At 39.9% G+C, this 25,523-nt stretch overlaps 2 protein-coding genes across 3 annotated transcripts in view; both read right to left on the bottom strand.

Moving 5' to 3' along the window:
* Positions 1-22,689, bottom strand: part of PTPRB (protein tyrosine phosphatase receptor type B) — a 110,891-nt gene extending 88,202 nt beyond the window's left edge. The window contains exons 1-3 of the mRNA XM_035002136.1: positions 22,559-22,689; positions 20,906-21,298; positions 11,104-11,360 (exon numbers count right to left, since the gene is read on the bottom strand). Of these exons, the coding sequence (XP_034858027.1) occupies positions 11,104-11,360; positions 20,906-21,298; positions 22,559-22,613 (705 nt within the window). The 5' untranslated portion in view covers positions 22,614-22,689. The remainder of the gene's footprint in view (positions 1-11,103; positions 11,361-20,905; positions 21,299-22,558) is intronic.
* Positions 22,690-23,627: 938 nt separating this feature from the next.
* The window catches only part of PTPRR (protein tyrosine phosphatase receptor type R), a 239,850-nt gene continuing 237,954 nt past the window's right edge, over positions 23,628-25,523 (bottom strand). For both annotated transcript variants that reach the window (XM_035002132.1, XM_035002134.1), the window contains one exon: positions 23,628-24,803. In XM_035002132.1, the coding sequence (XP_034858023.1) occupies positions 24,710-24,803 (94 nt within the window). In that variant the 3' untranslated portion in view covers positions 23,628-24,709. The remainder of the gene's footprint in view (positions 24,804-25,523) is intronic.

The raw sequence follows: 25,523 nt of genomic DNA, 5'->3' as shown, positions 1-25,523 counted from the left end.
CCTAACATTGTTTTTTGGGTTTTTTTTTTAAAGATTTTATTTATTTTTGACAGAGAGAGAGAGTGTCCAAGCAGGGGAAGCAGCAGGCAGAGGGAGAGGGAGAAGCAGGCTCCTCGCTGAGCCACGAGCTGGACATGGGGCTCGATCCCAGGACCCCGGGATCATGACCCGAGCCGAAGGCAGATGCTTAACCATCTGAGCCACCCAGGCGCCCCCTAAAATTGTTTTGAAAAAAAAAAATAGAATATTTGGCTAATGTTGAGAACAATAGATTTTACATTAAAAAAAAATCTGGATTTTGACTTTTCTTTAAAAAAAATCAAGAGATGGAGGGCTTGTTGGGCCCACATTCTTGCTTGCCTCTTCCCTATAGCTCCCCCCAAGCACTCCCCCCACAGCCCCCCCCCCCCGCCCTTGTCTGCTGGAGGAGGCAGACACAGAGCATCCTAGAGTCCCCTGGATGTTGGGGCTGACGGTGATCAAAGTGGAAGATCAAAGGTTCTTATCATGTTTTTCAAAAATGTAATGATAAAACTGTCACCTAGATTATAAACCTCATGAAGGAAAGAGCCCATGTATCTTCATTATCTCACCCACATCCCCAGGTTTTGGAGACTCGGTGTCTACCTTCTATTGACAGAGGAAACATCCATAGCTCCACACTAAATAAAGGCATGACTAAGTATTCGTAAATCTGAAACACAATTTCATTCTTCAGCTCTCCAGTGCATACCCCGAGCCCTTAGCATCACAGAATCTAAGAATACCTAGCACCTAAGCTTTGGGATAAACTAGTGACCAGTCAGCCCCTGCTCCAAATGGACAGACCCTGCCTACTCCATGGAAGATCTAATGCTTCTCACATGATCAGGAGGTCACTTAAGTCAAATCACTAGGGTCAACACTCTCGGCAAAGCCCACTCTTTCAGTATTGTCTCCACAGCTGTGCTATTCTGGACTGCAAGGTCAGCCTTGCAGAAAGGGGAGCAAACACAAATGTTGACAGACACACAGATGAAGGGCAAGCACCTAGTAAAGCTCTGCACACGGGGTGTACTTCTTGGCCGACATCTATTAGAAATCCAAAATAGAAGAGCTTTGAAGAAAACGAGGTGCCTCCCATGTCCCTCCCCAACAGGTTACCTGGTTGGGATCTCAGCTGGATCTAGCAATGGGAGTTTTCTGTTGCCTGTTTCCCTCAAAGTGTGGTAAGAGTGGAAAGGAGTTTTGCTTTAAAGACAGCTCCTAGAATTCATAGCATTTCCCCTTTTCAGTTGCTATTGTTTGTGTGGCATATGCTGGTGCAATCACTAGGCAGCCCAGTGAAGTTACAGAGATTTAAAGCACTTCATCTCTTGCAGAGCTCTTTAGCTTATCTTCAGGCTTACCAAATGGCCCATCCTCCAGCTCTGACTCTTGGCTTTACTGTTCTTTCTTGCAAATTCATCATCATTCCTTTCGTGGTGCTTGCTTTCCTCTTCCTCTGCCCCCATTTTCTCTCGCCTTGGTCCTTGAACAAGACAGCCAGGTCTTGGTGGGAGCTGCTAGTCTATCCCTAACACTGTAGCCTCCCTCGGATTCTACCCTCTAAAAGCCCTTAAGCAAACTACTCTTTATTTTTTAAACTTTTTATTTTTTCAAACTTACACATTGTAAGAGTTGTACAGAACGCTTCTATATGCCCTTACCCAGACCCACTAATTCTGTTGCTGGTTTTTTTTTTACATTTTCCCACATTCATTTTCCCGTTCTTTCCTTCTCTCCGTGTAGACTGTTTTTACCTGTGAACTAACCTTTCAGAGCTGGTTGTGTATATCCTGAGTTAAGTGTGTAGTCTCAGTAAAGTTACCAAATTCAGAAAATTCAAAATTGTTATAATGCTTTAATCCACAACTCATATTTCAATTTTGTTAATTGTCTCAATAACGTCCTTTTTAGCATTTGGGTTTTTTTTTGTTGTTGTTGTTTGTTTTTTGTTTTCTCTAGTAAGGATCCAGCCTAGGATCCTGTATTGCATTTCCTTGTCAAGTCTCTTAATCTTTAATCTGGAACAATTCCTCAGCTTTTTCAAATGATCCTTATGACATTGATCTTTTTGAATGATACGAGTCAGTTTTTCTATAGTATTGTCCTCCATTTGCATTTGTCGGATATTTCCTTGAGATTCCATTCAGATTATACCTCTCCAGAAGGACTTCTCCCCTTCTCTTGCGGTCAGTGTTTGTTCTAACAAGCTGATTATTCAATTATTCTCCAAGGGATCGAAAACCTAATCACGTATTACAATCAATGGGCAGATTTTTACACCCTAGGTGCTGAGGTCCTGTGTTAGTAAATGCTGATTCAGTAGGACTGAGGCAGAAGTTTAGAATCTGCATCTTTAAAACTCTTCCCAGGTGATTCTGATGTATGTAAGGCCCAGGCTGAGAGCCACAGACTTCCTATGTCAATTAGCACATCCTCCTTTCTCCTTTGATATCATTTCCCCCTTTCTTTGCTCTTTTCCCCACTGCATCAGCACTTATCTGCTCAGGGAAACCAATGTGCCAGAGAAATCCTGGCGTGTTAAGGAGCCCATTTCGATGCACATGTTCTGTTTCATGGTTGCATTTTTATGTGCACACGATTTATATTGTGACAAAATATGAACATAACTTTCGCGCACACAAAATAGAAAGTAATGCAAATCATAACGAAAAGAAAAGCAGAGAAAGGAAAAATCCTTGAGATTTTAAAGCTGGAGGGCTTTAAATTCAAGTAAATTACAGACCGTATTATGCTACTGGCACATGGCAATCCACTTTAGCTGGCGAGCTAAGAAAACTCTCTTTGTCAGAATTAGGCTTGAATGATGCTAATTATAAATTAGGGTCTTTAGGAATACATCCCTCCCACAAGATACTACTCCTCAGAATGACCCTTCTGCCCTGTCAGCAGTCTCAGAGTCTGCATGTATCAGACCCCAAGCACACGAGACAATCTAAGAGTTCTTGTTCATGAGGAATGGTTGGGGGATGGTTTTCTGTTTTTGTCTTTCGGTTTTTTGGCTTTTCTGTTTTGTTTTGTTTTGTTTGCTTTTTGCTACATCTTTGCACTTCTCCCTCTAGGTGTTCGCCCCAGTAAAGGGGGAGTATTGTCCTCTCTTTAGTTCTTCTGGCCACAGAAGACTGGTAGCAGCAGGACATCTCCCTTCTATACTTCAAGTAACACAATAAAGGAGGTTACCCCAGACTTGGGGGAGGTAGGAGGAGGTGGGGATTTTCTGCATTTGCCTTGCTACTTATTTGGAGGCTCACAGTGGGCTGTGATCGCTTTTTTTTTTTTTAATTAATTTATTTATTTATTCAACAGAGAGAGACACAGCGAGAGAGGGAACACAAGCAGGGGGAGTGGGAGAGGGAGAAGCAGGCTTCCCGCCGAGCACGGAGCCCGATGCGGGGCTCGATCCCAGGACCCTGGGATCATGACCTGAGCCGAAGGCAGACGCTTAACGACTGAGCCACTCAGGTGTCCCTAAGATTTTATTTATTTATTTGGCAGAGAGAGACACAGCGAGAGAGGGAACACAAGCAGGGGGAGTGGGAGAGGGAGAAGCAGGCTTCCCGCGGAGCAGGGAGCCTGATGCGGGGCTCGATCCCAGGACCCTGGGATCATGACCTGAGCCGAAGGCAGACGCTCAACGACTGAGCCACCCAGGCGCCCCTTGAATATTGATTGGGAGATGAAAAAATTAATTTTTAAATGTAAAGAACTAATTGTAGTGATATTATTAGATGCATTTTTTAAAAAAAGATTTTATTTATTTATTTGACAGAGAGAGACACAGCGAGAGAAGGAACACAAGCAGGGGGAGTGGGAGAGGGAGAAGCGGCTTTCCGCGGAGCAGGGAGGCCGATGCGGGACTTGATCCCAGGATCCTGGGACCATGACCTGAGCCCAAGGCAGACGCTTAACGACTGAGCCACCCAGGCGCCCCGGGCTGTGATCTTTTTGAAGGCCAAATGGAAGGAAGCACAGAACAGTTCAGGCCCGAGCTGTACCACAATGGCTATTCATGACCGGAGGAAACGCAATCCCTGTCCCAGGCCAGGGCCCGGCAGGGTGGGGAGGGGAAGAAGGAGGTGTGCCTCTAAACAAGATTCATGGATCTTTAGCAGAATCTGAACCAACCGGGAACACTTTTTTTTTAATTCGTGTTCAACATGGTATTCCTCTCCAAGCATTTTCGTGTAATGATGTCAGCCTCCCTGGTTCTTACAACTCTGTGAAGCAGGCAGGGTGGGAATGATGAAGCAGAAACAGGAAGCTGGTGTTAATTGCTATAATGATCAACTACTTATCACGTGTGGCCAATGGACTAAGCACTTCAATTAATCAGATTTTAATCCTCACAACTGCATTGTGAGGCAGCGTACCCTTACTTATCCTTATCCTTATTTTAAAGAGGAAGCAATTATGACTGGAGTTGAGTAGATTCCACGCCCCCAGGATTTAAACCAGGTTTCTGCAACATAGGAGCCCTGGCCCTTTACCATTATATCACACCATCTCCATCAAGGTCACATGGCTGAGAGGGGGTCCAGGCTAGATGTCTCTTTAGAGCCCACTCCTCAAACAACAGATAGAGGCTGGTCAGATTTTGAAGCTAAAGTGAAGTCAAAGGTCCACCCTCTATCCCTTTGGAGGCCACTTCACATATGACTCTTCCTCCTGCCCCCCATCACTCAGGTCCCCCAACAGATTGACTTCCTGCTGCCTCTAGCCCTGCCTGTCTCACCTTGCCCACGGTGAACGGCTGGACGATGCAGGGCACACTTCTGACACCTACATCCGGCTTCATCTGCAACTGGGCCAGTGCACAAAGACTCAGTTTATCTTAGTGTGGGTGGTATATGGGGATGCCTGGCTGAGAGTGTGCCTGGGGCTGGAATCCAGCCCATGTCCCACTACCATGTCTTGGGCATTCATGGTGGAACTGTGTGCCTGGAAACGCACTTTTCTAATTACCACAAAGACCCTGGAGTCTAGCAGCAGTTCCCTATCTGCCCAGGCTCCACTTAACCACCCTAGGCCCCATTCCTTACAGAATGTACCCTCTGTGAAGGAATAGCAGGAGGCTGTAATTAGATAAATTAATTTCCACTACTTGATTATTTAGCTATTATAGCACCCTGGCCCACCCCCTCATAACACAACGCACTAAAGTGCCATCAATTGTGGGAAACTAAGGCATCTAGAACTCTATGAGGAATACATTGTTGGTCGGGGACCAGATTTGTCTAGGTCAGTGGTTCTTAAACTTCAAGTGCATCTGTGTGACTTGGAGGGCTTGTTAAAACACAGATTACTTGGCCCTATACCCAGAGTTTCTGATTCAGTAGGTCTAAGTTCTGGGTCTGGAGTCCATACTTTGAGAACAACTGGTCTAGATTATTTCCTAACTCATAAGGTAGACATGCTTCTGGTTTCATCAACTTTGTCCTTGTAAAGACACACACAGCTACATAATACTATTATCATGGTAAGGATAACAACAATAGCTAACAGTAACTACACAGGGGTTTCCAGCACTACTAGGCACATGACTGGTATTAGATGATTTAATTCATGTCCAGGGTGAGGGAGCGAGAACAAGGGAGAGGGAGAGAGTTAGTTCTGAAACCACATACTGACCCAAGTCTACAGCCTTCTAAAGGCCAACCCCTCACACCGGCAGGTGAGGATGTGAGGAATGAGGGGAAAAGAGAAAAGTAGGGAAAATTCTGCTCCCAAAGGGTCAACTAGGACAACTTTGCAGGAGCATTACTAGTAATTGTTTCAAATTATGTCCTCCTTGGTATTTACCTTCATTAATAGGAGCTCTAGGTAAGAGTGTAAAGTGAGCAAGTGTGCGGGTGTGTGTGTGTGTGTGTGCGCGCTCTTTTTCTTGCTCTGCTGTTTTCTAATCATTTGACCTTGGGCAAGTCCTTAACCTCTTTAAACTTAAGCTAGGCATCTGCAAAATAATAATAATAATAGTAACAACAACAATAATATATACCATGATAGATTATTTAATGGCTCTAGTTTCGTCCCACCCAATATGTGTGGCCCTTTGCAATGTGACTTTGCAGCTCTTCCCATCAAAATGTGAGGTCTGTTTTCCCTACCTTCAAATCTGACCTGGCCACATTGATCAACAGAATGTGGCAGAAGTGATATGTGATTCTAGAACCTGGGCCTCGAGAGGTTTGTAGCTTCCACCTTTTCCTTCTTGCAGAACTCCCCTAAACCATCATGTAAAGAAGCTGGGGTAGCCTACCAGAGGAAGAGAGGCCACGTGGAGAAGCACTGAGCTGCCCCATTCTGCAGCCAGCACTGATGGCTAGTCATGCAAGGAAGGCTATTATCAATCTTCTAGCTCAGCTTACCCTCCAAGCTAAATGCACCTGCAAGGGTGAGCTCAGGTGACACCAGCAGAGGAACCACCCAACTAATCAACAAAATCATGAGAAATAGTAAACTGTCATTTTGTTAAACTACTAAGTTTTGGGGTGGTTTGTTATACAGTGATGGAAAATGGATACAAGTACCCACCTCCCAGAGTAAATGAAAGTGCTTAGCATAGTTCCTGGCACACAAATCTTAGATATTATTTTTATCTCCTAGATTCTCTTCTTTGTAGATACTGCACAGTGTCTCTTCATGTTTCATTCCTCATAACTCAGAGGGACTGTTGATGAACGGGAAAGACATAAATACATGCCACTTTTCCAGCCCCATGTTCCAACCCCAATTCATCCTTTGATTGTGGATCTAGAACACTATGGTCACTGCATAAACATTAATTAGTAGTAATGGCATACAGAGCATTTCCAAGCATAAAATCTTAGTATTTCAGTTCTTATTCTTCTCTAGATTTCTATTTCAGTTTAAGTGTTCTAAATTCTACCTCGTGGTTACATGTGATGGGAACCAAAGGAATGACAGATAATTTAATAGTGTCACTAATTAAAATAACAAGTAGGAACTCCTGACTATTTCTGGATGAAGACACCATTTGAAAACATGTATTTGAGATCTTCATCAATATACATTCAATTTCTGTACATGGGAAAATGATTACAGGGCTCTTACACTGTTGAAATCTTTTCTACATTCTTAGCAGAGTGCTGGTCCTACATGCAATGATTTTGACTACATTGTATTATGATTTTATTTATTATTTATTCTCACATCCCCCATAATGTCAGGCAAATAGAAAGCACAAAATAAATGAGTACAGAATAGATGATTGGACTAAAGTGAAAAAATCCCCAAGTTTCTTTAAAATGCAAATTTTAGGTAAGAATTGAAATCACTTTCTAACTCTCTATTCCACCCCATCCCAGTTCCTCCACCTCTCTCCTTCCCACTCCCCTACCTCTTATTAGGTTACTCTATTCTCCTTTAGGTTTATTTCAGATATTCCTTTTACCAGAAGATACTTCCTGAAACCCTCACACTACTTAGGCACCTTGCTTTGTATTCCATAAGAGCCTGTGTATATTTCTACTTCCCTCAACACCACAGCAGATAGTGAGTTCCTTCAGGGCAACAATTTTGTCATTTATCTTTGTGTCTCAGTGAAAGGCAGCCATAACAGCTATTATTTCCTAAATGCTTACTAAGGACCAAGTACTGTAGTAAGCATTTTACATGCATTATCTCTCCCAATCCTTGTAACAGCCTAGGAGGTAGAGGTTCCATTTTATAGATGAGGAAACTGAGGCTTAGAGAGTTTAAGTAATTTGCCAGGTCACTAGCTAGTAAGAGGCAGAGTCAGGGGTTTGACCTCAAAGACTGAGTTCTCAACTACTCTGTTCTGACACTAGTTAGGTCTTCAAGAAAAGTTTGTTGAGTTGATGAACATTTTCTAAAGTTATTAAATTGAACAGTCATCAATGTCTCTTCCCCTTTCTTCTCTTATAATTTTTTTTGGGGGGGAGTTGAAGGGTGATTAAGAGATGAAATGGGGGGAAATTAGAAGGGAGGAAAAGGAACTGGAGAATTAGCTCCTGAATGAAACACTATATTATTATGTATTAAATATTAAACTCTATATACACACAAACTTTAAAACACTAAGGCAATAAAAAGGTGCATGGCCATTCAACATGACCATCATACCTGAACACTGATGGTAGATGGGACATTTGCTACCCAAGTGGTCAACAATTCCACCCACTTCCATACCACTTCAAGCGACTCATTTTCCCAGCACTCCATTCCATTCTCCTCATTCGATTTCCCTGCACTCTGCTCTACTCCACTCCACTCTTCACCATCCCATTTCATTCCACTCTTCTCCATTCCATTCCATTCCGTTCCATTCCTCTTCATTCCACTCCATTGCACTTCATGCCATTCCATTCCCCCCGCATTTTGCTTCACTCCATTCCACACCTTTCTTTATCTTTCTACAAACTTTATAACGTATTAAGCACTACGTTCAGATGCTGGAGATGCAAAGTTGCATAAACACAGTTCTTATCCTCACATTCGGATTTTTCCCATCATCACCTGGTAACAGACCACCTCAACTCACAGCCTAGTTATACTAAGTCAATCCCAAATCATCACAGACCAGGGCTATCTGATAAAGAAAACAACTGACACACAAAGAATTTCTTTTTACTGAATTTGAAGCAATTAAGTTGAATGATTTTATTTCTCTTTTATGCTCTTCTAGGTATTGAGATAGAGTACCTTTCAAAATTACTTTCAAAGGACAGGAATTTTACCTCTCAAGTGACTTTTCCCTTCCAAGTATCTAACTACAGCTATTTATAATTAACTGTTACAGAGTAAATGTTCATGCTAAATCAAATGATGATCTAGCAGAGATGCCTTGACTAAAGCATTAGAGTCATGGAAACTGCAATTTTAGAAACTGCCTTTGGAAGGATCATAGCTTTTACACACTCATCTTCCCAAGACATGGTTAAGATTTTGCCTGAGCTTCAAGGAAAAACTGGGACATGAATCATGACTTGATGAATACTCAGTATGTAGTCATTCTGGTGCCCCATCTGGGAGTTCATAAACATTGCAGTGGATTTCACTTTAGAAGAAGACAAAGAAACAAAACCCAAAACACACCCTGCTCTGTATTTACCATGACCTGAACCTGTAAATCCAACTCTGACGCTAGGTCACATGAGCTCTGTAACACAGTGCTGGGTTGGCCCAAGGGCCAGTGTGCCGGCCGCAGAGCTCTGGAGCTCAGTGTCCTTGACTCATCCCAGTAGAGCCTGGCCACCCCTGGGAGCTCTCTCTGTGTTTGTTTCACAATGGTCAAATGTGAGCAAAAATGGGGAAATAGTTTTGCTAAAAGGCAATCCTTGAGTGTTCAGGCAGATATGTTTCTATTATAGTTATTATTCAGCATGTTTCTTATTTGACATACTTCATATAGATATCAGTATAGTATGTGATATATATGATATATATCTATCAGTACAATCTATGCTTAATTCTTTTTCTGTACTAATATATATGTGTATAATATATGCTATATACTTAAAATATACACTTAACTTTTTGTGTGTTAGTTGTGGAAAAAATTATATATAATATATAGAAATATATATATATATATTTTCAGATGTGAGTACTCTTACAAACTGATGTTAGAATGACATTTTGGCTGAGACACATTCAACCTAAACAAGAAGGTGCTCCACCAAGAAGCATTCAATTTCAAAATAACTGGCAAATCTCACTGACATCCATGGCTAGAAGGGCTCAGGAGTTGGAGATTTAGGGAAAGTACGGTGCCAATTCATGATGGCAACCTCAAGTACCAGTTCTCCTGCTCTCATTTCCTGTCTCCCCTCCCCACTTTCCAAGCCCAGACAAGTCTGAACCCGTAATGATCAGAGTAGGAGAGGTGGGTAAAAAGCTAGGTGGGAAGTGGGAGATTTTGGTCAAGTTCCCTTTTTCTACTTTAAGCCCAAAAGGAATGGGGTGATAGGAGAGGAAAAGCTAACATTTAAATTGAATTCAGAGTCTGGGTTACTTCCTGAAATTAATATCTTTGTTAATAGGTTGAGAGTGAGTGTTGGGTTTTAAAGTAATATAAAGAGCATCCAGAAAAGTCATCAGACCTTCCTAAATTCTATTCAGAGGTAAGGGAAGCACCAGTTTGCAGGGAAGATTTATAGTAAAGGAAAAGTGGAGATAAAAACAAAGTTCCACAAGTTGCTCAGTGTTGGTTATGTTTGCTTTGTGATTAATAAGAAGTATGTGCTTACTAGCCAGGAACCATACACAATAGCAAATTCTGCACAATGCAAAAGAAAGCAAAACCCTAAAATGGGTGTTAAGTCATATGCATAGTGTTGGGCTTCTACTTTCTTTCAATTATTTGGTTTATTAGAAAATGGCTAAAGACTGCCAAATGAAACAGCATTTTTTATTCGCCTTTGCAAATTACACTTTTGGAATGACAATATTATTGCCCCAAAGGGTGGCCTATAACCCTGAGTGGTAAGCAGAACTGAGCGGATGAACACTTCAAGCTGAAATACTACGTGAGCAGACTCTACGACCGCACCATCGCTGCTCCCCAGGCATCGGACCCGTCTGTCCTTTTCGGGCTGCCGATGCGGAATTGGTACGTGACTTAGCTTATTTGACCATGTTCACAAATCAGTCCTAGATTCCTGAACCTTCCATTGCTTTGTGAAGAGTCACAAAGAGACCACTCTCTTATGAGCAGAAACGACTGTGACATAGATGCAGGGGAATTTGCAAGGTACTGATGTCAATTTCTATTTCCTGTTTTTAGGTGATGCCTAAGACTGTGAACCCTGACTTTGGTTCAGAACTGTGGCCAACCTGCAGGAGTGTGGTTTTGACATCGCAGCCTAATTATCTTTACCTTATAAAGATGTAGAACTTTTAGTACTATCTCGAAGATTTTTTTCATCACGCAAAATGCATTCATGCATCGTTAGCAGCCAGGACACAGAGGACCTAATCACCCATTGAGTAATGGCATTGCCAGCAGAGGGAATCTGTTCAAGCAACGGGCTTTCTGAGACCCTTCTAAGTCACCCTCCACACCCATTCTCCCCTTACCTGTTCCGTGGTGCTGGAGAAGGGCCGAATAGTCCAGGGGACCCAAGCTGTCTCTGTAATTCCAGTCATCTGCAGATCGGGGTGCTGCCTCTGTCTGCTGTTGTGGCTGGAGTGTTCTGTTGTACTTCTGGTGAAGGCTTCTGTGGTGTTCCTAATAAGGTGTTCCAGGCTATATGGAAGTGCATTTAAAGTAGTGGGGATTTGGGGCGGAGCCGTGTTTCTAGTGCTCCTCACTGAAACTTCTGCTCCCAGGACAGCTGAGGTAAAGAAAGGACAGTTGCTAAAATTACCTTCATGTTTTGTGGATTCTTCACATAAAAGCAATTCAACTTTAAAAAAGAAGACATTTTTCATAACAGGCATGTGGATGAGTTTCAGTTATATGAAAAATCAAGGGTCTTGGAGTGTGACAATGCCAATTTGCCCTGTTCAAGCCACCCATCCTTTATCCATCTATTGATATCATAGGGTCAGGGGAGTTGTGGAAACTGCTCCCACAAATCCCCAGCTCTGTGTAGAAGACAGAATTAAATTTATTCTATGAGCATTGAGGGAGTCACGAAATTGGCTTCAGGGGGTCTGTGAATCTTGAAAAACTTCCTGCCAAGTCCTGAATATATGTCCATGTATACTTTTTTTTCTGTGGGGAACTTTCAGAGCTTTCATTCAACTTCTCAAAAGGGTCATTAAACAAAATACCAAGTTGAGAATCACAGCTAACAACTTACCTAACTTCGTCATGAAGACTGATGATTCCCAGGAAAGCAATGACTTTCTCTTACCACAGTGTAAACTGTGTGAGTACCAGATCCTGGGATGGTTGTAGTTTCTAAGCTCCCTATCTGCTGGAAGGACAGTCAGGTGATTTAAAGCTTATGAGCTGGTGCGGTTAATTTATAGCTTTACTTTGCAAGGCTGAATTGTCCATACCTAAAAATAATTGATTTATGAATTAGGTTCACCTAGCCATAATTTTAAAACGTGCTCTCCGTCTGTTGGGAATCTTGCTAACTATGCGAATTTTGATTCAGTGAAGATCGTCAGAGCCCGACCTCCTCACAGGCCCCCAGGAGATGCCCCTGCTGGTGCTGATGGTCTTCGGACCACACTTTGTGTAACAAGACCTAGAGAACAATTGTATAATATGAAGCATTGGAAAGGTCTGTAAATTAGGGGCTGACGTGGTATGTTTAGATGCTTCTATCAACTCCATCATATGTCAGGGTTTCCTGGGACATAGAATCTTGCCCAATTAGATAACTATAACTTTGAAAAGTTTCTGGTTTACAAACTGGCAGACAAAAGATTTTATTTTTCACCACTCCTTTAGTGGTTCATTCAACCAACTATTTCTTCTTTTTTTTTTTTTCAAGATTTATTTATTTATTTTAGAAAGAGAGCGAGAGAGCAGAGGGGAGGGGCAGAGAGAGAGGGAAAGAGAGAATTGCAAGCCGACTCTGCCCTGAGCGCAGAGCTGACCCGGGGCTCGATCCCAAGATCCTGAGATCATGACCTGAGCTGAAACCAAGAGTCAGATGCTTAACCAACTGTGCCACCCAGGCGCCCCACAGCCATTTCTTAAGCAACAACTATGTACTGGTGAAAGTCCTCTGAAGAGGCTATTGATGTTGGCCTTTCCCCTGTTCCGGTCCACCTTATTGAGCCCTCTTTTGAATCTTATTTATTTCCATTCCAATTTCAACTGACGTATTTTATGTGAGTATAAAGAAAAGGGGGATAAGGCACAAAAACAGGATAAAAACAGAAAAAGTATTTTTAAAATTTAGTAAGATGTGAACATCAGCAGTTCTCTTAAAGCTTCTTTAGTCTCTTAAATTTCATGAAGTAATCGTGACTATCAAGCATCCTTCCCTTGAGATGTGGAAGGTCATGCAAACCCTGTACGGGGGGGTTGCCAGACTTAGCAAATAAAAATACATGATGCCCAGTTAAATTGGAGTTTCTGATAAAGAATTCATAATTCATAATTCAGTTAGCATATCTCAAATATACAATATTGCAAAGGTTATGTTACATATGACATATTATATTGGGAATATACGTATACTAAAAAATTGTAACTTATCTGAAATGCAAATGTAATCAAAGGTTCTGCATTATACCTGACAACCCTACCTGTACATCTACTAGACCTAGACTTTGATAGATTTTTGGACATTCCCACTAGTTTCTGTTTGTTTTTTCCTTCTGAATCTTGTGCCGCCCCCACTGTTACTGTGCCCACGTCTCCACTCTGAACATAGACCAGATTTATTTATCCCTGGGATGTTTTCTACATGACAAACCCACTTATTCTATTAGCAATATTCTTTTATGATAAACTCTAAGAAGCAGTCTTAATTTTCCAGTCTTAATTGAATTAGGTGCTAGAATGTTCCTTCAAGCAGACATTTGCCTGTTGTTGGGATATAAACATTTCTGTATGTGGCGATTAGTATTTTGGTTATTTTGAGCTTTGGCTAATGCTGACCCTCTGAGTTGACTACCACTTATGACGATTTTAGCTTTCAGACCCTCAAAAAAAAATTTAATGATGGGTTAGGACAAAAACAAGCTTCCAAATATGTAGCATGTAATTATGTGTCTTAGCATGTCAACCTATGCTTACTCTTCTTCACTAAGGAGCAGTTGGTAAGTTCTTATCCTAAGAACTTTTTTTTATTAGTCAACTTACATGATTAATTCAATGGATGAATCAGGACTCTCCCAAAATTAAATAAATGATCAAAACACTGTTAAAAATTTCTTCTGTGAATAACATAGCTTATTACCATTACATGTAGCTTTGGAACATCTTATGGAAAAAATGTCAGTCTTCTGTGATTGTCTTTAATTAACCTTCTAAATGTATTTTTAAAACACTCCAGATGAAACAAGTCCATTTTCCTCTTTAGGCCACTACCTTTTTTCCAAAGGAAGAATCTAGAGAATATCCAAGGCCAGTACCCCTTCATTTTGTGACTGTGTTTTTAACTTGTGCTATTTAAGAAGCAGGAAAGAAACTTCAGTCTTAACATTCAATTTCCAAATTTTGTGCATTTTAAAGCAGTGGTCTGCAAACTCTGGTAGGCATCAGAATCCCCTTTGGAGCTTCTTAGAATACTGAAGTCTTGGCCCTTCACTAAGAGATTTGGTGTGGGAACCAGCACCTGCAGGTCTAAGTTTCTTAGTGATTGTAATATATCTCTAACTATAAGGTTTTATCCATATACACAATATGAGCCAAACTGAATTCTAATCATTCTTTACATGGGTATTGAAGGATTTTAAAGTAAATGGGAGGAGAGAAAATCCATTACAGAAATATATAAGGCAATCAAAATACATTAATCTTTTCATCTCCTGAACTCTGTTGAAATGGGTGCTATGAAATTATATTAAAAATAGTAGATCTTTGGATGTTTTGGTATCTACAAATTCTTCTGATGTTCTTTAAAAGGGTATATACATTTTACAGTTCATGAAAGAGCAAGATGTGTTTTGACACATGCAAGGAAAAGTTCTTACACAATGGAACAATATGTTGAAGCTATTTTTAAAAAGCTTTATTGTACCATTGCTACCACATTGTTTCCACATTATACATAATTCCTCTTAGAACACAATTCAAGATAAGAGACACCATCCCAGGTCCAATTTAATAGATTTTAGCACGTAAGTTGTAAAGAGCTCATCTATAAGATGATTTGCAATGACGGTACCATACCAAGACCATATTTTGAAAATATATTTTTAAAACACAACACATAGTTTATCAGTTAGTCTATGAATTAGCTCAGATATGATCAATAATAGAAATGTGATTTTTGTATAACGATAATAAAAATACACAATTTGTTAGTTCCCCTCCCTTAAATGATACGAATAACTTTCAAGCATGTTGAAAACAGAATAACTTGAACAGAACACATTTTGGAGATAGAAAATTTCAACTATATTGGGACTTGCTTTTCTGTAGGAAGATGCCAAATATAATATGCCTTTTAAAAGCGGGGAAATAATGTGGAAAAGATATAACCAATGAAACAGAAGTTACCTTAGAAAAAGGATGATTTATGTTTATATATTATACATTAAATATATTAAAGAAGATTGCTCTAGGCATGTGGTCTGGGTGTCTTTATAATAATCACCTGTGACCAACAAAGAATAACCAGACCCTAGCTTAAGGTTTCTAAAGGTTCACGATTGGTGAATTTAATATATAAGATTGGGGCGCCTGGGTGGCTCAGTCGTTAAGCGTCTGCCTTCGGCTCAGGTCATGATCCCAGTGTCCTGGGATCCAGCCCCGCATCGGGCTCCCTGCTATGCGGGAAGCCTGCTTCTCCCTCTCCCACTCCCCCTGCTTGTGTTCCCTCCCTCACTGTGTCTCTCTCTGTCAGATAAATAAATAAAATCTTTAAAAATAAAATAAAAAAAAATTAAAAAAAAGAATAACCAGACCCTAAAAAGGAAGTAAGCCATTGAAGATGTTATCAATAGAGATGTTAAAAGGATTTAAGTTCCCTGGTTAGCTTTCTATAAAAGACCAATCTTAAAGGCCCTTGTTGGCAAACCTGTAGGGACCCCTTTCACTCTTGAGAGCTTTTTCTGTATCTTCACTTAATAAACTTCTATCGCTTTACTCACAAAAAAAAAAAAAAAGGAGGGGGATGTGAATTATAATAGTCTAAATAATTTCTAGAAATGGTAAAAAGAATAACATTTCAGAAAATGTCATCAATAAAATAAAGGGTACATAAAAAAAAAAGGGTACATATTTAAATTTGAGAAAGTAAACCAGGAGGTGAAAAGTTTGTGAAGAGATACCAAAGACAGAGAATTTGCAAACAGTGGGAGACATAACAAATAAATCAGAAGTCATTAGAATTTCATTGGCTATTAGAATATTCAAAAAATACTTTACAGACTTAAAAAAGATCCAAGATTAGAAGTAAAGAAAGTAAAATTAACAAATGGAAGTTGACAAGGCATAGGAAAACATCAAAGCAGAGCATAGTAAAAAAAAAAAAATAAATGAAAAACTAATTAAAACAATACCTTTTAAGAGCCAGTAACATAAAAAAAAAAACAAAGCCAATTATTACTCAACTACTATACTAGGAGTTGCATTAGGAAGATGTGCCTGGTGTATCCCATGTTTTCTTTTGGGACGTGTATGTATATTAGATGGTGGGTAGAAGGAAACTAGGCTGCCTAGAGGAGGAAGAATGGCTTTTAAATTCATCACTATCAGGGTGTGGGAGAGGGATGCTGAAGCAGGTGCTACTTTACTAGGGTCAGGAAAAAGGGAGATGGAGAGTGCGTGAATTACTTGGTGTGTCCACAATAGGCACGGTGCCTAGGGCCCATGAGATTATAAGGCCTACAAAATCATTTAATTTCCTTAAAAATTAAAAAAAAAAAAAGAACTTTCAGAGTCAAAGAAAATGTTTGTTTAATATTTTTTTTTCCCACACAATAGGAAAAAATGAGGATTTGGAGGCCCATGAAAATCTATTAAATTATTTAATTGATTACTTTATTTTGGGGGGAAGGGAGGGCCCCACAAAGACATAAGAGCTCGGGGCTCATGAAAGTCAGATGTAGCCATGGGTGTGCCCTGATGAATTCACTGACATGTCACAGGCTGAAAATGGTTGAGGGGCTCTGGATGCTGTGCTAGATATTTTTCAATGATCACATAGACCATCTATCAGTAATCAATGATCATATGATTTCCAATGATCACATAAATCAAAGGTCAATAGCAAGGCCTATGTTTCTATAATCATGTAAGGAGAAAACAAACCCTAACCCTATGACAGCCAATTTGGTCAAAGTAGGGTTTGTATGTACAAAAGTCACTGTGTTTTGTTTTGTTTCGTTTTCCCCCTTAAGCTCTCTGTATTTACAAGCATTCTCACCAATCACTAAAGGAAACAGCTTCTATTAAAACCCTTTCTCCCAAGAGTATACAGGATTGCTTACCTATTACAGCGCTTATGCATTTTATTCCCTCACCCACATAACTACAATTAAACAATTACTTTAATCAGCAGTTACCACAAGTCTGGCAGCAAAATGGTTTTTACTTCAGCAGCGAAATCTCTTTAAGTGATTTCACTAGCTCAGTCATGTTAGGGACATTTGAAAATATGTCTGCAAAAATTTTCCTGAATGAGTGAATCTATAGTAAATGCTAAGTAAGTGCTGATTGGTTAGCCAACATCCTACATACAATGTTGCTTCTCCCTACAATACGAAACACCTGAGTGAAAGTAACTATTTTATTTATTTTTTTAAAAAGATTTATTTAGTTATTTGAGAGAGAGAGTTCAGGGGGAAGGGCAGAGGGAGAGGGAGACAAGCAGACTCCCCCTGAGCACAGAGCCCAACTTGGGGCTCCATCTCAGGACCCTGAGATTATGACCTGAGCTGAAATCAAGAGTCTGACGTTTAACCGACTAAGCCACCCAGGTGCCCCAAAAGTAATTATTGTAGATAGCCATCTAACTGTTTATAAGTAGGGAGACTTGGCATCCTTTGGAAAAGTGATGGCTGGAATTTTATACCCTTCATCTAGAAGATCTACAATTACTATGTTTAAAGAGTTTGTCAATTAGAGATTTGGACCTCAGAATGCATTTTTATTCCTAAAGCAATAATCTTTTTTAAAAAACTAAATGTGTGATCATGTAAAATTGCATTATTATTGAATAGAACAGAATTTGTTTTTTTTCCTTATTCTTTTCGCATTATTGATAACTGGTTTGTGTTAATTTATAGAATAAGATTCTGAAATTATATACAAGGGATTTCTAAAAATTATATTCTTAATACAATGACTCCAAAGATGTAGCTGTACAATGTAACACGAATACGTCTGAGGAAAAATTGAGTCTATCAGTTACCTTTTTGTTTTATTGACACATTGCTAAAGGTAAAATTGTTTCCAAAGAGCTGGATATCTGACACCTGATTGACAAAAGAATATAGGGAGAGAATGCATTTTTTCAATTTTTAGCCAGTTATGTTAGCATTTTGGAGATGATGTTTTTATTATTGCTCTTATGACTCAGAATAATAACTATAAAGGTCTAATTTTATAAATTGGTTATAAAATGTTGATTTTTCTTTTTTTTCAAGATTTTATTTATTCATTTGAGATAGAGAGTGAGAGAGAGAGACAGCACTGGCAGGGGAGGGGTTAGAGGGAGAGGGAGAAGCAGGCTCCCCACTGAGCAGAGAGCCCAACAACAATATATATAATTGTGCTACCAGATTATGATATTTAGTTATCAACGCTTTAAAAAAGGAAACTTGGAGTCATTCATTGCAAACATCTGAATGCCATTTAATTTTTCATAATGGGTTCTCTAGCTAATCAATGAGCTTTCGTGCTATGGGTCAACTCATATCATTCAGTATCTTTAATCAGTGGTAAGTTTGACATAGACCAGAAAAACATCTGTAAGCTTATAATTGTGTTAAAACAAACTATGTATTATACATGGGTATTCAAATACAAGATTTTTTTTTTGTACCACAATTGTGCAAATTTTCATTCTGCTTTTTTCTAGAAGTCCATTTTTCTTCCAGCCCACATTGTTGGACATGTTTTGGATACAGCATGTTCAGAGGTTAACTGTAAATGGTCTATTTCATCCACTTACTTTTGAAGTAAAGTCCATCATTGGACGTGTTCTGCATGAAGGCCAAAGGAAATCACTTTTTCCATTAATTATCTTCTATCTTGAATAACTCGTTGCTGATCCATATCTACTTTTTAAAAGTTCCAGTGAAACTTTCTGCTAAATAAGGTTCTATTGGGGGCTGGGAAAGAAACTTACTTCTTATGTTTAATGGTACAACAGGAATATTTATAATGTTTCTGTATTGTTTAGGACAGGCCTCACTCAATGAACTATAGGAAATGTACAAATTGGTGTTATGTGCTGTATATTCTCTGATAAAGTTGAATTTTCTAACTGACTTTTATAGTTTTTATCTTATTCTCATAGAAGTTTTATAAGCTCAGGACTATATAGTCAACTTCTATTGTAGAAGAGCCATTGCATTCAACTAGCATCTAATTAAATACTTATTTCATTTATGAAATGAATGAGTGACAGAAAACTGTCCAAGGATCAGCATGGTGAAAAGACTCATATAAGCCTCAAAAATAAACACCTAATAAAAAGATGTAAAAGTACAGTGAATGCTGACCCCCAAATGGGGTTATGGATCAAATTTTTAAAAAAAAATCAGGTATTAGCCCAAATTTCTTGAAACTGAATCTTGAAGGTGGTAGGAGAGAAGAAATGATGGCAATGAGTTCCTTCCCTCCCCCAGGTGATTCTTATGTAGTCAGTTGGGCAAAATTCTGTGGTTAAGCATTTGGAAAACACTGTATGATGGAATGTATACTGGACAAGGAGTTAAGAAATTTGGGTTCCAGTTAGACCTCTGCCACCAATTAATCTGGGATAATTCACTTGACCTTGGTAAATTTCAGTCTCTTCAATGATGGGCCTCATTTCTAGATAATATCTCCAGTGATTTGTAAGGTCTGCTTGTACCTAATATATAATGATTCTATTAGTTTTTTTTTTTAAGATTTTATTTATTTATTTATTTGATAGAGAGAATGAGAGAGAGAGAGAGCATGAGATGGGGGAGGGTCAGAGGGAGAAGCAGACCCCCCGCTGAGCAGGGAGCCCGATGCGGGACTTGATCCCGGGACTCCAGGATCATGACCTGAGCCGAAGGCAGTTGCTTAACCAACTGAGCCACCCAGGCGCCCCGATTCTATTAGTTTTATCTTGCATGACTTCCTAAGGCAAATCTCTACTACAGGAGTAAATAAGCAATAAAATGATTAAGTAAAATAGAAAATTAATTGTGCTCAGTCGGTTAAGTGTCAGACTCTTGACTTCGGCTTAGGTCATTATCTCAGGGTCCTGGGATCAAGGCCCAAGTCAGGCTCCCTGTTCAGCGGGAAGTCTGCTTCTCCCTCTCGCTCTGCCCCTCCCCTTGCTTGTGCGCACTCTCTCTCTCTCACTCTCTCTCAGATAAATAAATAAAATCTTTAGAAAAAAGAAAATTAAGCTGTATCCACAAAAAAAATCCCTAGCACAGGACTGAATTGGGTGCTGCACCAGGAATTTCTGCACTTGTATGCAAGTTTTTACTTGTACCTGTCATCTAGATTATATCCATCAACGGTCAACAAGTTAGAAAACCCTGTGGCTACACATTGGTTCTTACCATTTCAAAAGTATGTGACCTCTTGTACCTCTAAACATTAGTACAAGAGATTTGCAAAGGTGCAATGTATTTTCCCATCTTTCCAGTGTTCTCAAACACCATTCTGATGATCTACTAGTTCCTCCTAATCAGAGAATAGAAGTGTCTACATCAGCAAAATTAACAATTTCCTGATCATTGGCTTTAGTCATTACATATGCCTGATTTATATTGCTACATTGAATGGTATCTAACCAAAGTGCCTACAATATGGTACAAAAGAGAAACCCAAGAAATATTTGTTTAATAAAAGCAGCAAGGAAAGAAGGGAAGGTAAAGTAAGAGGTATAAGGAAAGATGTTGGGCTTATTTAATGAGAATAATGAAGTTTTCCACATCAGTAGGAGCCACACAATCCATTTCCAATAGCTTATCAATCTCCCATAGACATTGTGTTGAGGTAAGCAGACATCCCTTTAATGTGAAACAAACAAACATAACATAACATGGAGCCGAAGAACGTTCAGAATCAATTCTGAAAAGGAAAGCTCACCTTTTTTTAAGCAGAGGCTTCCATTCACTGGTTTTCCCTCCTGGTTGATATCTATTTTCATCCAGCTATGGAGGTATTTCCTGTCCTTCTTGACCACTACCTTGGAGCCTTGTTTCTTGAGAAAGAGAGAGGTATTTTCCACCTCAAGGAACCCTTCCTGCTCATGGCAAGTCCATCGGGGTGCCTGGGAGCAGTGGGTAGAGATAGCTGATAGGGAAGGACCACGAGAATTGGAGATGCCCAGGCACAGAGCAGATTTAACATGAAGGAGTTTTCCATCCTCAGTCCACATCCACTGCTGGTTCTGGCTGGTCCCATCACACAAACCCACGACCACTCTCTTATTTTTGGAAAGGCACTCTTGTTTATGGACATGGACGATCTGAAACCCCTCTGGAAGATGAGATACTCATAAAGTACTATGTAGCAAATTAGAAGGCCCATCAGAAAACAAAATAACCCACCCACAAATCAGCCAAGTGACAATATGAGGCTTACTTATCTTTTGCTATTGCTATCGTTTTGAGTGAATATTCCCAGAGTCAACACATGTAATTTAAAATCCCAAGGCTAACAGTGTCAAAATGTCATACTTTGCTCCTTTTCTTTTACTTTCCCATGGCTCAGGGAAGAAAACACACTCCCACTGAAATGATGAAGGGAAACTTGGGAAAGACACAAAACCATCCAAAAAATATGGTGTGATATTTGAACCCAATTAGTTAAATATGCTGAAGTTATGAAAAACCTCATTCCCTTTCTAACTATTTTAACTCTTTCTATCTCATTACCATCCCCCATTCTAAAAAAGCCCCTCTTTTCCAATTCTGAAGTTACCACTGTAGTATTTGTATACAAATTGCATAGTTTGGATACATGTTTAAAAATTGGATGTATTTATCCAAAAACAAAACAAAACAAATTTGCCCACCCATCTAAACCTTCTTAGCTATTAGCAACCAATGAAGGTAATGATGATCACAAACACCATTTCTTACAGTCCTGGAGAGAAGCATTTCTCTATATTGTGACAATATCTACAACAATCCCTCAATAAGTAATAGACTAAAAAATATCAGCATTTCTCGACATAAAAAAAAATCAAACATTCAATTGTTAAACATCGGTATTAAAAAGTGAAATATTCAGACTCAGAAACCATTTTCTGAACTTTTGCCTAATTTGCTCAGCTCTTTCATGAAAATATTCAGACCTTCCTTCCAAATAACACCTTCCAAATAACACACACCACAGTTCTTCACCCCTGTATTTATAGCTCCTTAGACTTTCTTTAACACACACAAAAAACAAACCTATAACCTGATAAGGGAAGAAACATGGAGAATGCCACAGACTGTTACACAATAATCAAAATTTCTCCTCAAGGTGCTTCACTCTGTGGTGTAAAGATGCCATTTCAGGAGCTGCCCAAGGCATTTGGAGGACATGAGGAGGCCATTTATTTTCTTTTAGAGAGAAATCTCAACGGTGTGGACATAGCTGGCTCCTTTAATTCTCCCTCCTCATCGTCTTTGGTTAAACTGCCATGAAGACCTGGCTCCATTTCTGCCGAGTTCAGACACTTTTCAAAGGACAGAGACTCCTCTGCTGGCTGGTGGAGAAACACCGCAAGAGAGAGGCAAGCCCACTCACCTGAATTCCCAAAGATCCAGCAGGTAAGAATCGCCATGTAAAATTCAGCCTCCATTTTCCACTTAACAACTGTTCATGCTTCGCTTGGGGGGGGAAAAAAATCTCCCAGATAAGAGAAGCAAAGGCTAGGAAGGAAATGTGCCTTCATGGTGGGGGAAAAAGTCAGTGACGAGCACTTCCTCCTATTGAATTGTTTGGGGAAGTTTTACACCAGTGTCCTTCTGTCTGTTTCCTTAGAAAGAAGGGATTATGATTACCTCTCCTTTTTTACGGAGAAAAAATTCTGGCCTCCAGGAGTAGAATAAAACTTCTAAGTTTTCTCCTGCATCCCTGTGGCACAGGACGACTTCTTAACCTCAAGAGGGAAGAAAGGAATTGTAATCTTAGGTAATTGAATGTTCCTAAAACATTACATCTCTTCAGGTGATGTTGATTCTGCTGAATAAACACAAGCCTTGTAATTTATGAGGGTCTATGACAAGTCATATAAAGACATAAACATGTACTGTTTGTGTAATGATATGCTGGAAGTCTATTGCGGAAAACCACATAATGATGGCACTTCTAGATCATTATCCCTTAAGTGATGACAATATTACTTTGTGAGATAGTTATCTCCACTGGGGAGAGGCGGAGACTAAAATTAAACCCATCTCATTACCTACGTCAGGCTTCCCCCAAAAGATAATAGCTTCTTTCCAATAGGAAAAAAAGTAGATGCTTTACTCAATACTTAGTATTAAGAGGGGCGCCTGGGTGGCTCAGTCTTTAAGCGTCTGCCTTCAGCTCAGGTCATGATCCCAGGGTCCTGGGATCGAGCCCCGCTTCGAGCCCCGCATCGAGCCCCGCATCGAGCCCCGCATCGAGCTCCGCATCGAGCCCCGCATCGAAGCCCCGCATCGAAGCCCCGCATCGAGCCCCGCATCGGGCTCCCTGCTCAGCGGGAAGCCTGCTTCTCCCTCTCCCACTCCCCCTGCTTGTGTTCCCCCTCTCGCTGTGTGTGTCTCTCTCTCTGTCAAATAAATAAATAAAATCTTTAAAAAAAAATTACTTAGTATTAAGAGTAGTTTATTGGCAGTATGAAACAAAGTCAACATAGCTGCATTAAAAATTCATATTTGAGCAGAACATCTAGTGTTTGCTGAGTGCATTTTTTTAACTTTATTTGTCTCTTGAGGATTAAAACCTTTCAGAAATTTAAGAATATCCATGGCAGCATCCTTTTGAAGAACTTCTGGAAATGGGACAGGTTACTTCATTCCGAAAGGCATCTGCCTTTTTTGGGGGCGAGAGACTCTAGGTAGACAGAATATTCAAAAATTCCTTCTTAGTAAAAGAGAGACAGGTATTTAAAATTCTGGATACATTATAGTTGCTACAAATATGTTTTTCCCTTTTAAAGTAAAATGACTCACAATGTAGAAATACAGTGGCTGGGAGTTCTGGAGCAGAAACCACCTCTATGCACAATAATAGAGAGTAAATACATATACATCCAGTGACAACCATTGTGCTCTGTAATTGATTGACAGGAGGTACTGATAAATACACATTTAATAGGTAATATTATCAAGACACATTTCCATATAAAATAGTACTGCTTTTGATTTTTTTTTTCCAAAAACAAGGACTTATTTGTTAAAAATCTATTATCAATCACTTGCGACCTTAACGGCAAGATTCTGGTAACTGAGAAAGGTAATAGCACTTAAAACAGGAACAGTTTAACAGCTGACAATCCATTCACAAGACAGGTTTTGCAAACATTAAAGCATCTAAACACACAATAATAATTTCCTCAGCAGCTCTTCCAGTTGTTATCTGATGACATATGTCACCAAGGATTTTGTAACATACATTCTGTGTGGCAGATAGTCAATACGGACAAAACAAAATCCTCAGCGGTGTGAGAAATCTATTCTACCTCCATCAGCATAGGACCTTCCGAATAATTTCGGGGATGCTTACAAATGCATTCATATACACAAGGCGCTGGCGATCCGTCATTGTCGCCATCTTCCACAATCCGTGCCACAGCTTGGCCTCAGGACTTCTCTTTCCTTCCACTGCAGGAAGCTCCTTCTAGAAGCCTCAGGTGGGTAATTGGTTAACTACCCCTAGAGCTGGATGGTCTGGTCAATCTTCAGAGAATCACTGGACAGTTTCGGCCGAGAGTCTGCTCTCATACAGGCACAGAGCATGATGCACAAATTCATACTGCTCGCTGGTTTGGACCATTCCACCCCTACAAGGAAGAGATAATACAATAACTTCTTAGTGCTTACAGTCTGCAGTCTTAAGTCACAGAGATCTCATCCAAGCTAGGTACTATGCCAAAGACACAGAACAGTTGACTTGCTGATTCTTTTGTGATGCCTCTTACCTGTGTCCAAATGACCCCACTGGTGAGCCTAATATGCTAATGTATAGAAAGGCATTAACACAGTGCCCGGTAATCACTAGACACTTGATTAATTCCACCTACATACCATTACTGGGGAGGCGGGACTGCCTATTGGTTAAATACTTAGACTTTGGAACCACCCAGGCTGTCAGAGTTGAAATCCCTCCTATACCAATTCTTAGCTGTGAAATTCTTACACACATTGTCTTAAAATGGTCTTTAAGTATTTTATGGTTTTAATGTTATTATAAATATTGGTTTTGGGGGCGCCTGGGTGGCTCAGTCGGTTAAGCGACTGCCTTCGGCTCAGGTCATCATCCTGGAGTCCCGGGATCGAGTCCCCCATCGGGCTCCCTGCTCGGCGGGGAGTCTGCTTCTCCCTCTGACCCTCCTCCCTCTCATTCTCTTTGTCTCAAATAAATAAATAAAATCTTAAAAAAAAAAAAAATAAATAAATATTGGTTTTGATTTCACCTCTAATTGTCCATTGCTACTAAATAAAAACCTTTTCTGTTTCAGTTTCCTCTGTTAGAGTGGGATAACAACAATACCTATTGCACA

This window comes from Mirounga leonina, unplaced genomic scaffold (assembly GCF_011800145.1).
Source record: "Mirounga leonina isolate KUSES-001 unplaced genomic scaffold, KU_Mleo_1.0 Mir_126, whole genome shotgun sequence".
NCBI classification, from domain to species: domain Eukaryota; kingdom Metazoa; phylum Chordata; class Mammalia; order Carnivora; family Phocidae; genus Mirounga; species Mirounga leonina.
The sequence above is the reverse complement of the archived record's forward strand: the minus strand, read 5'-3'. Positions and strand labels throughout refer to the sequence as shown.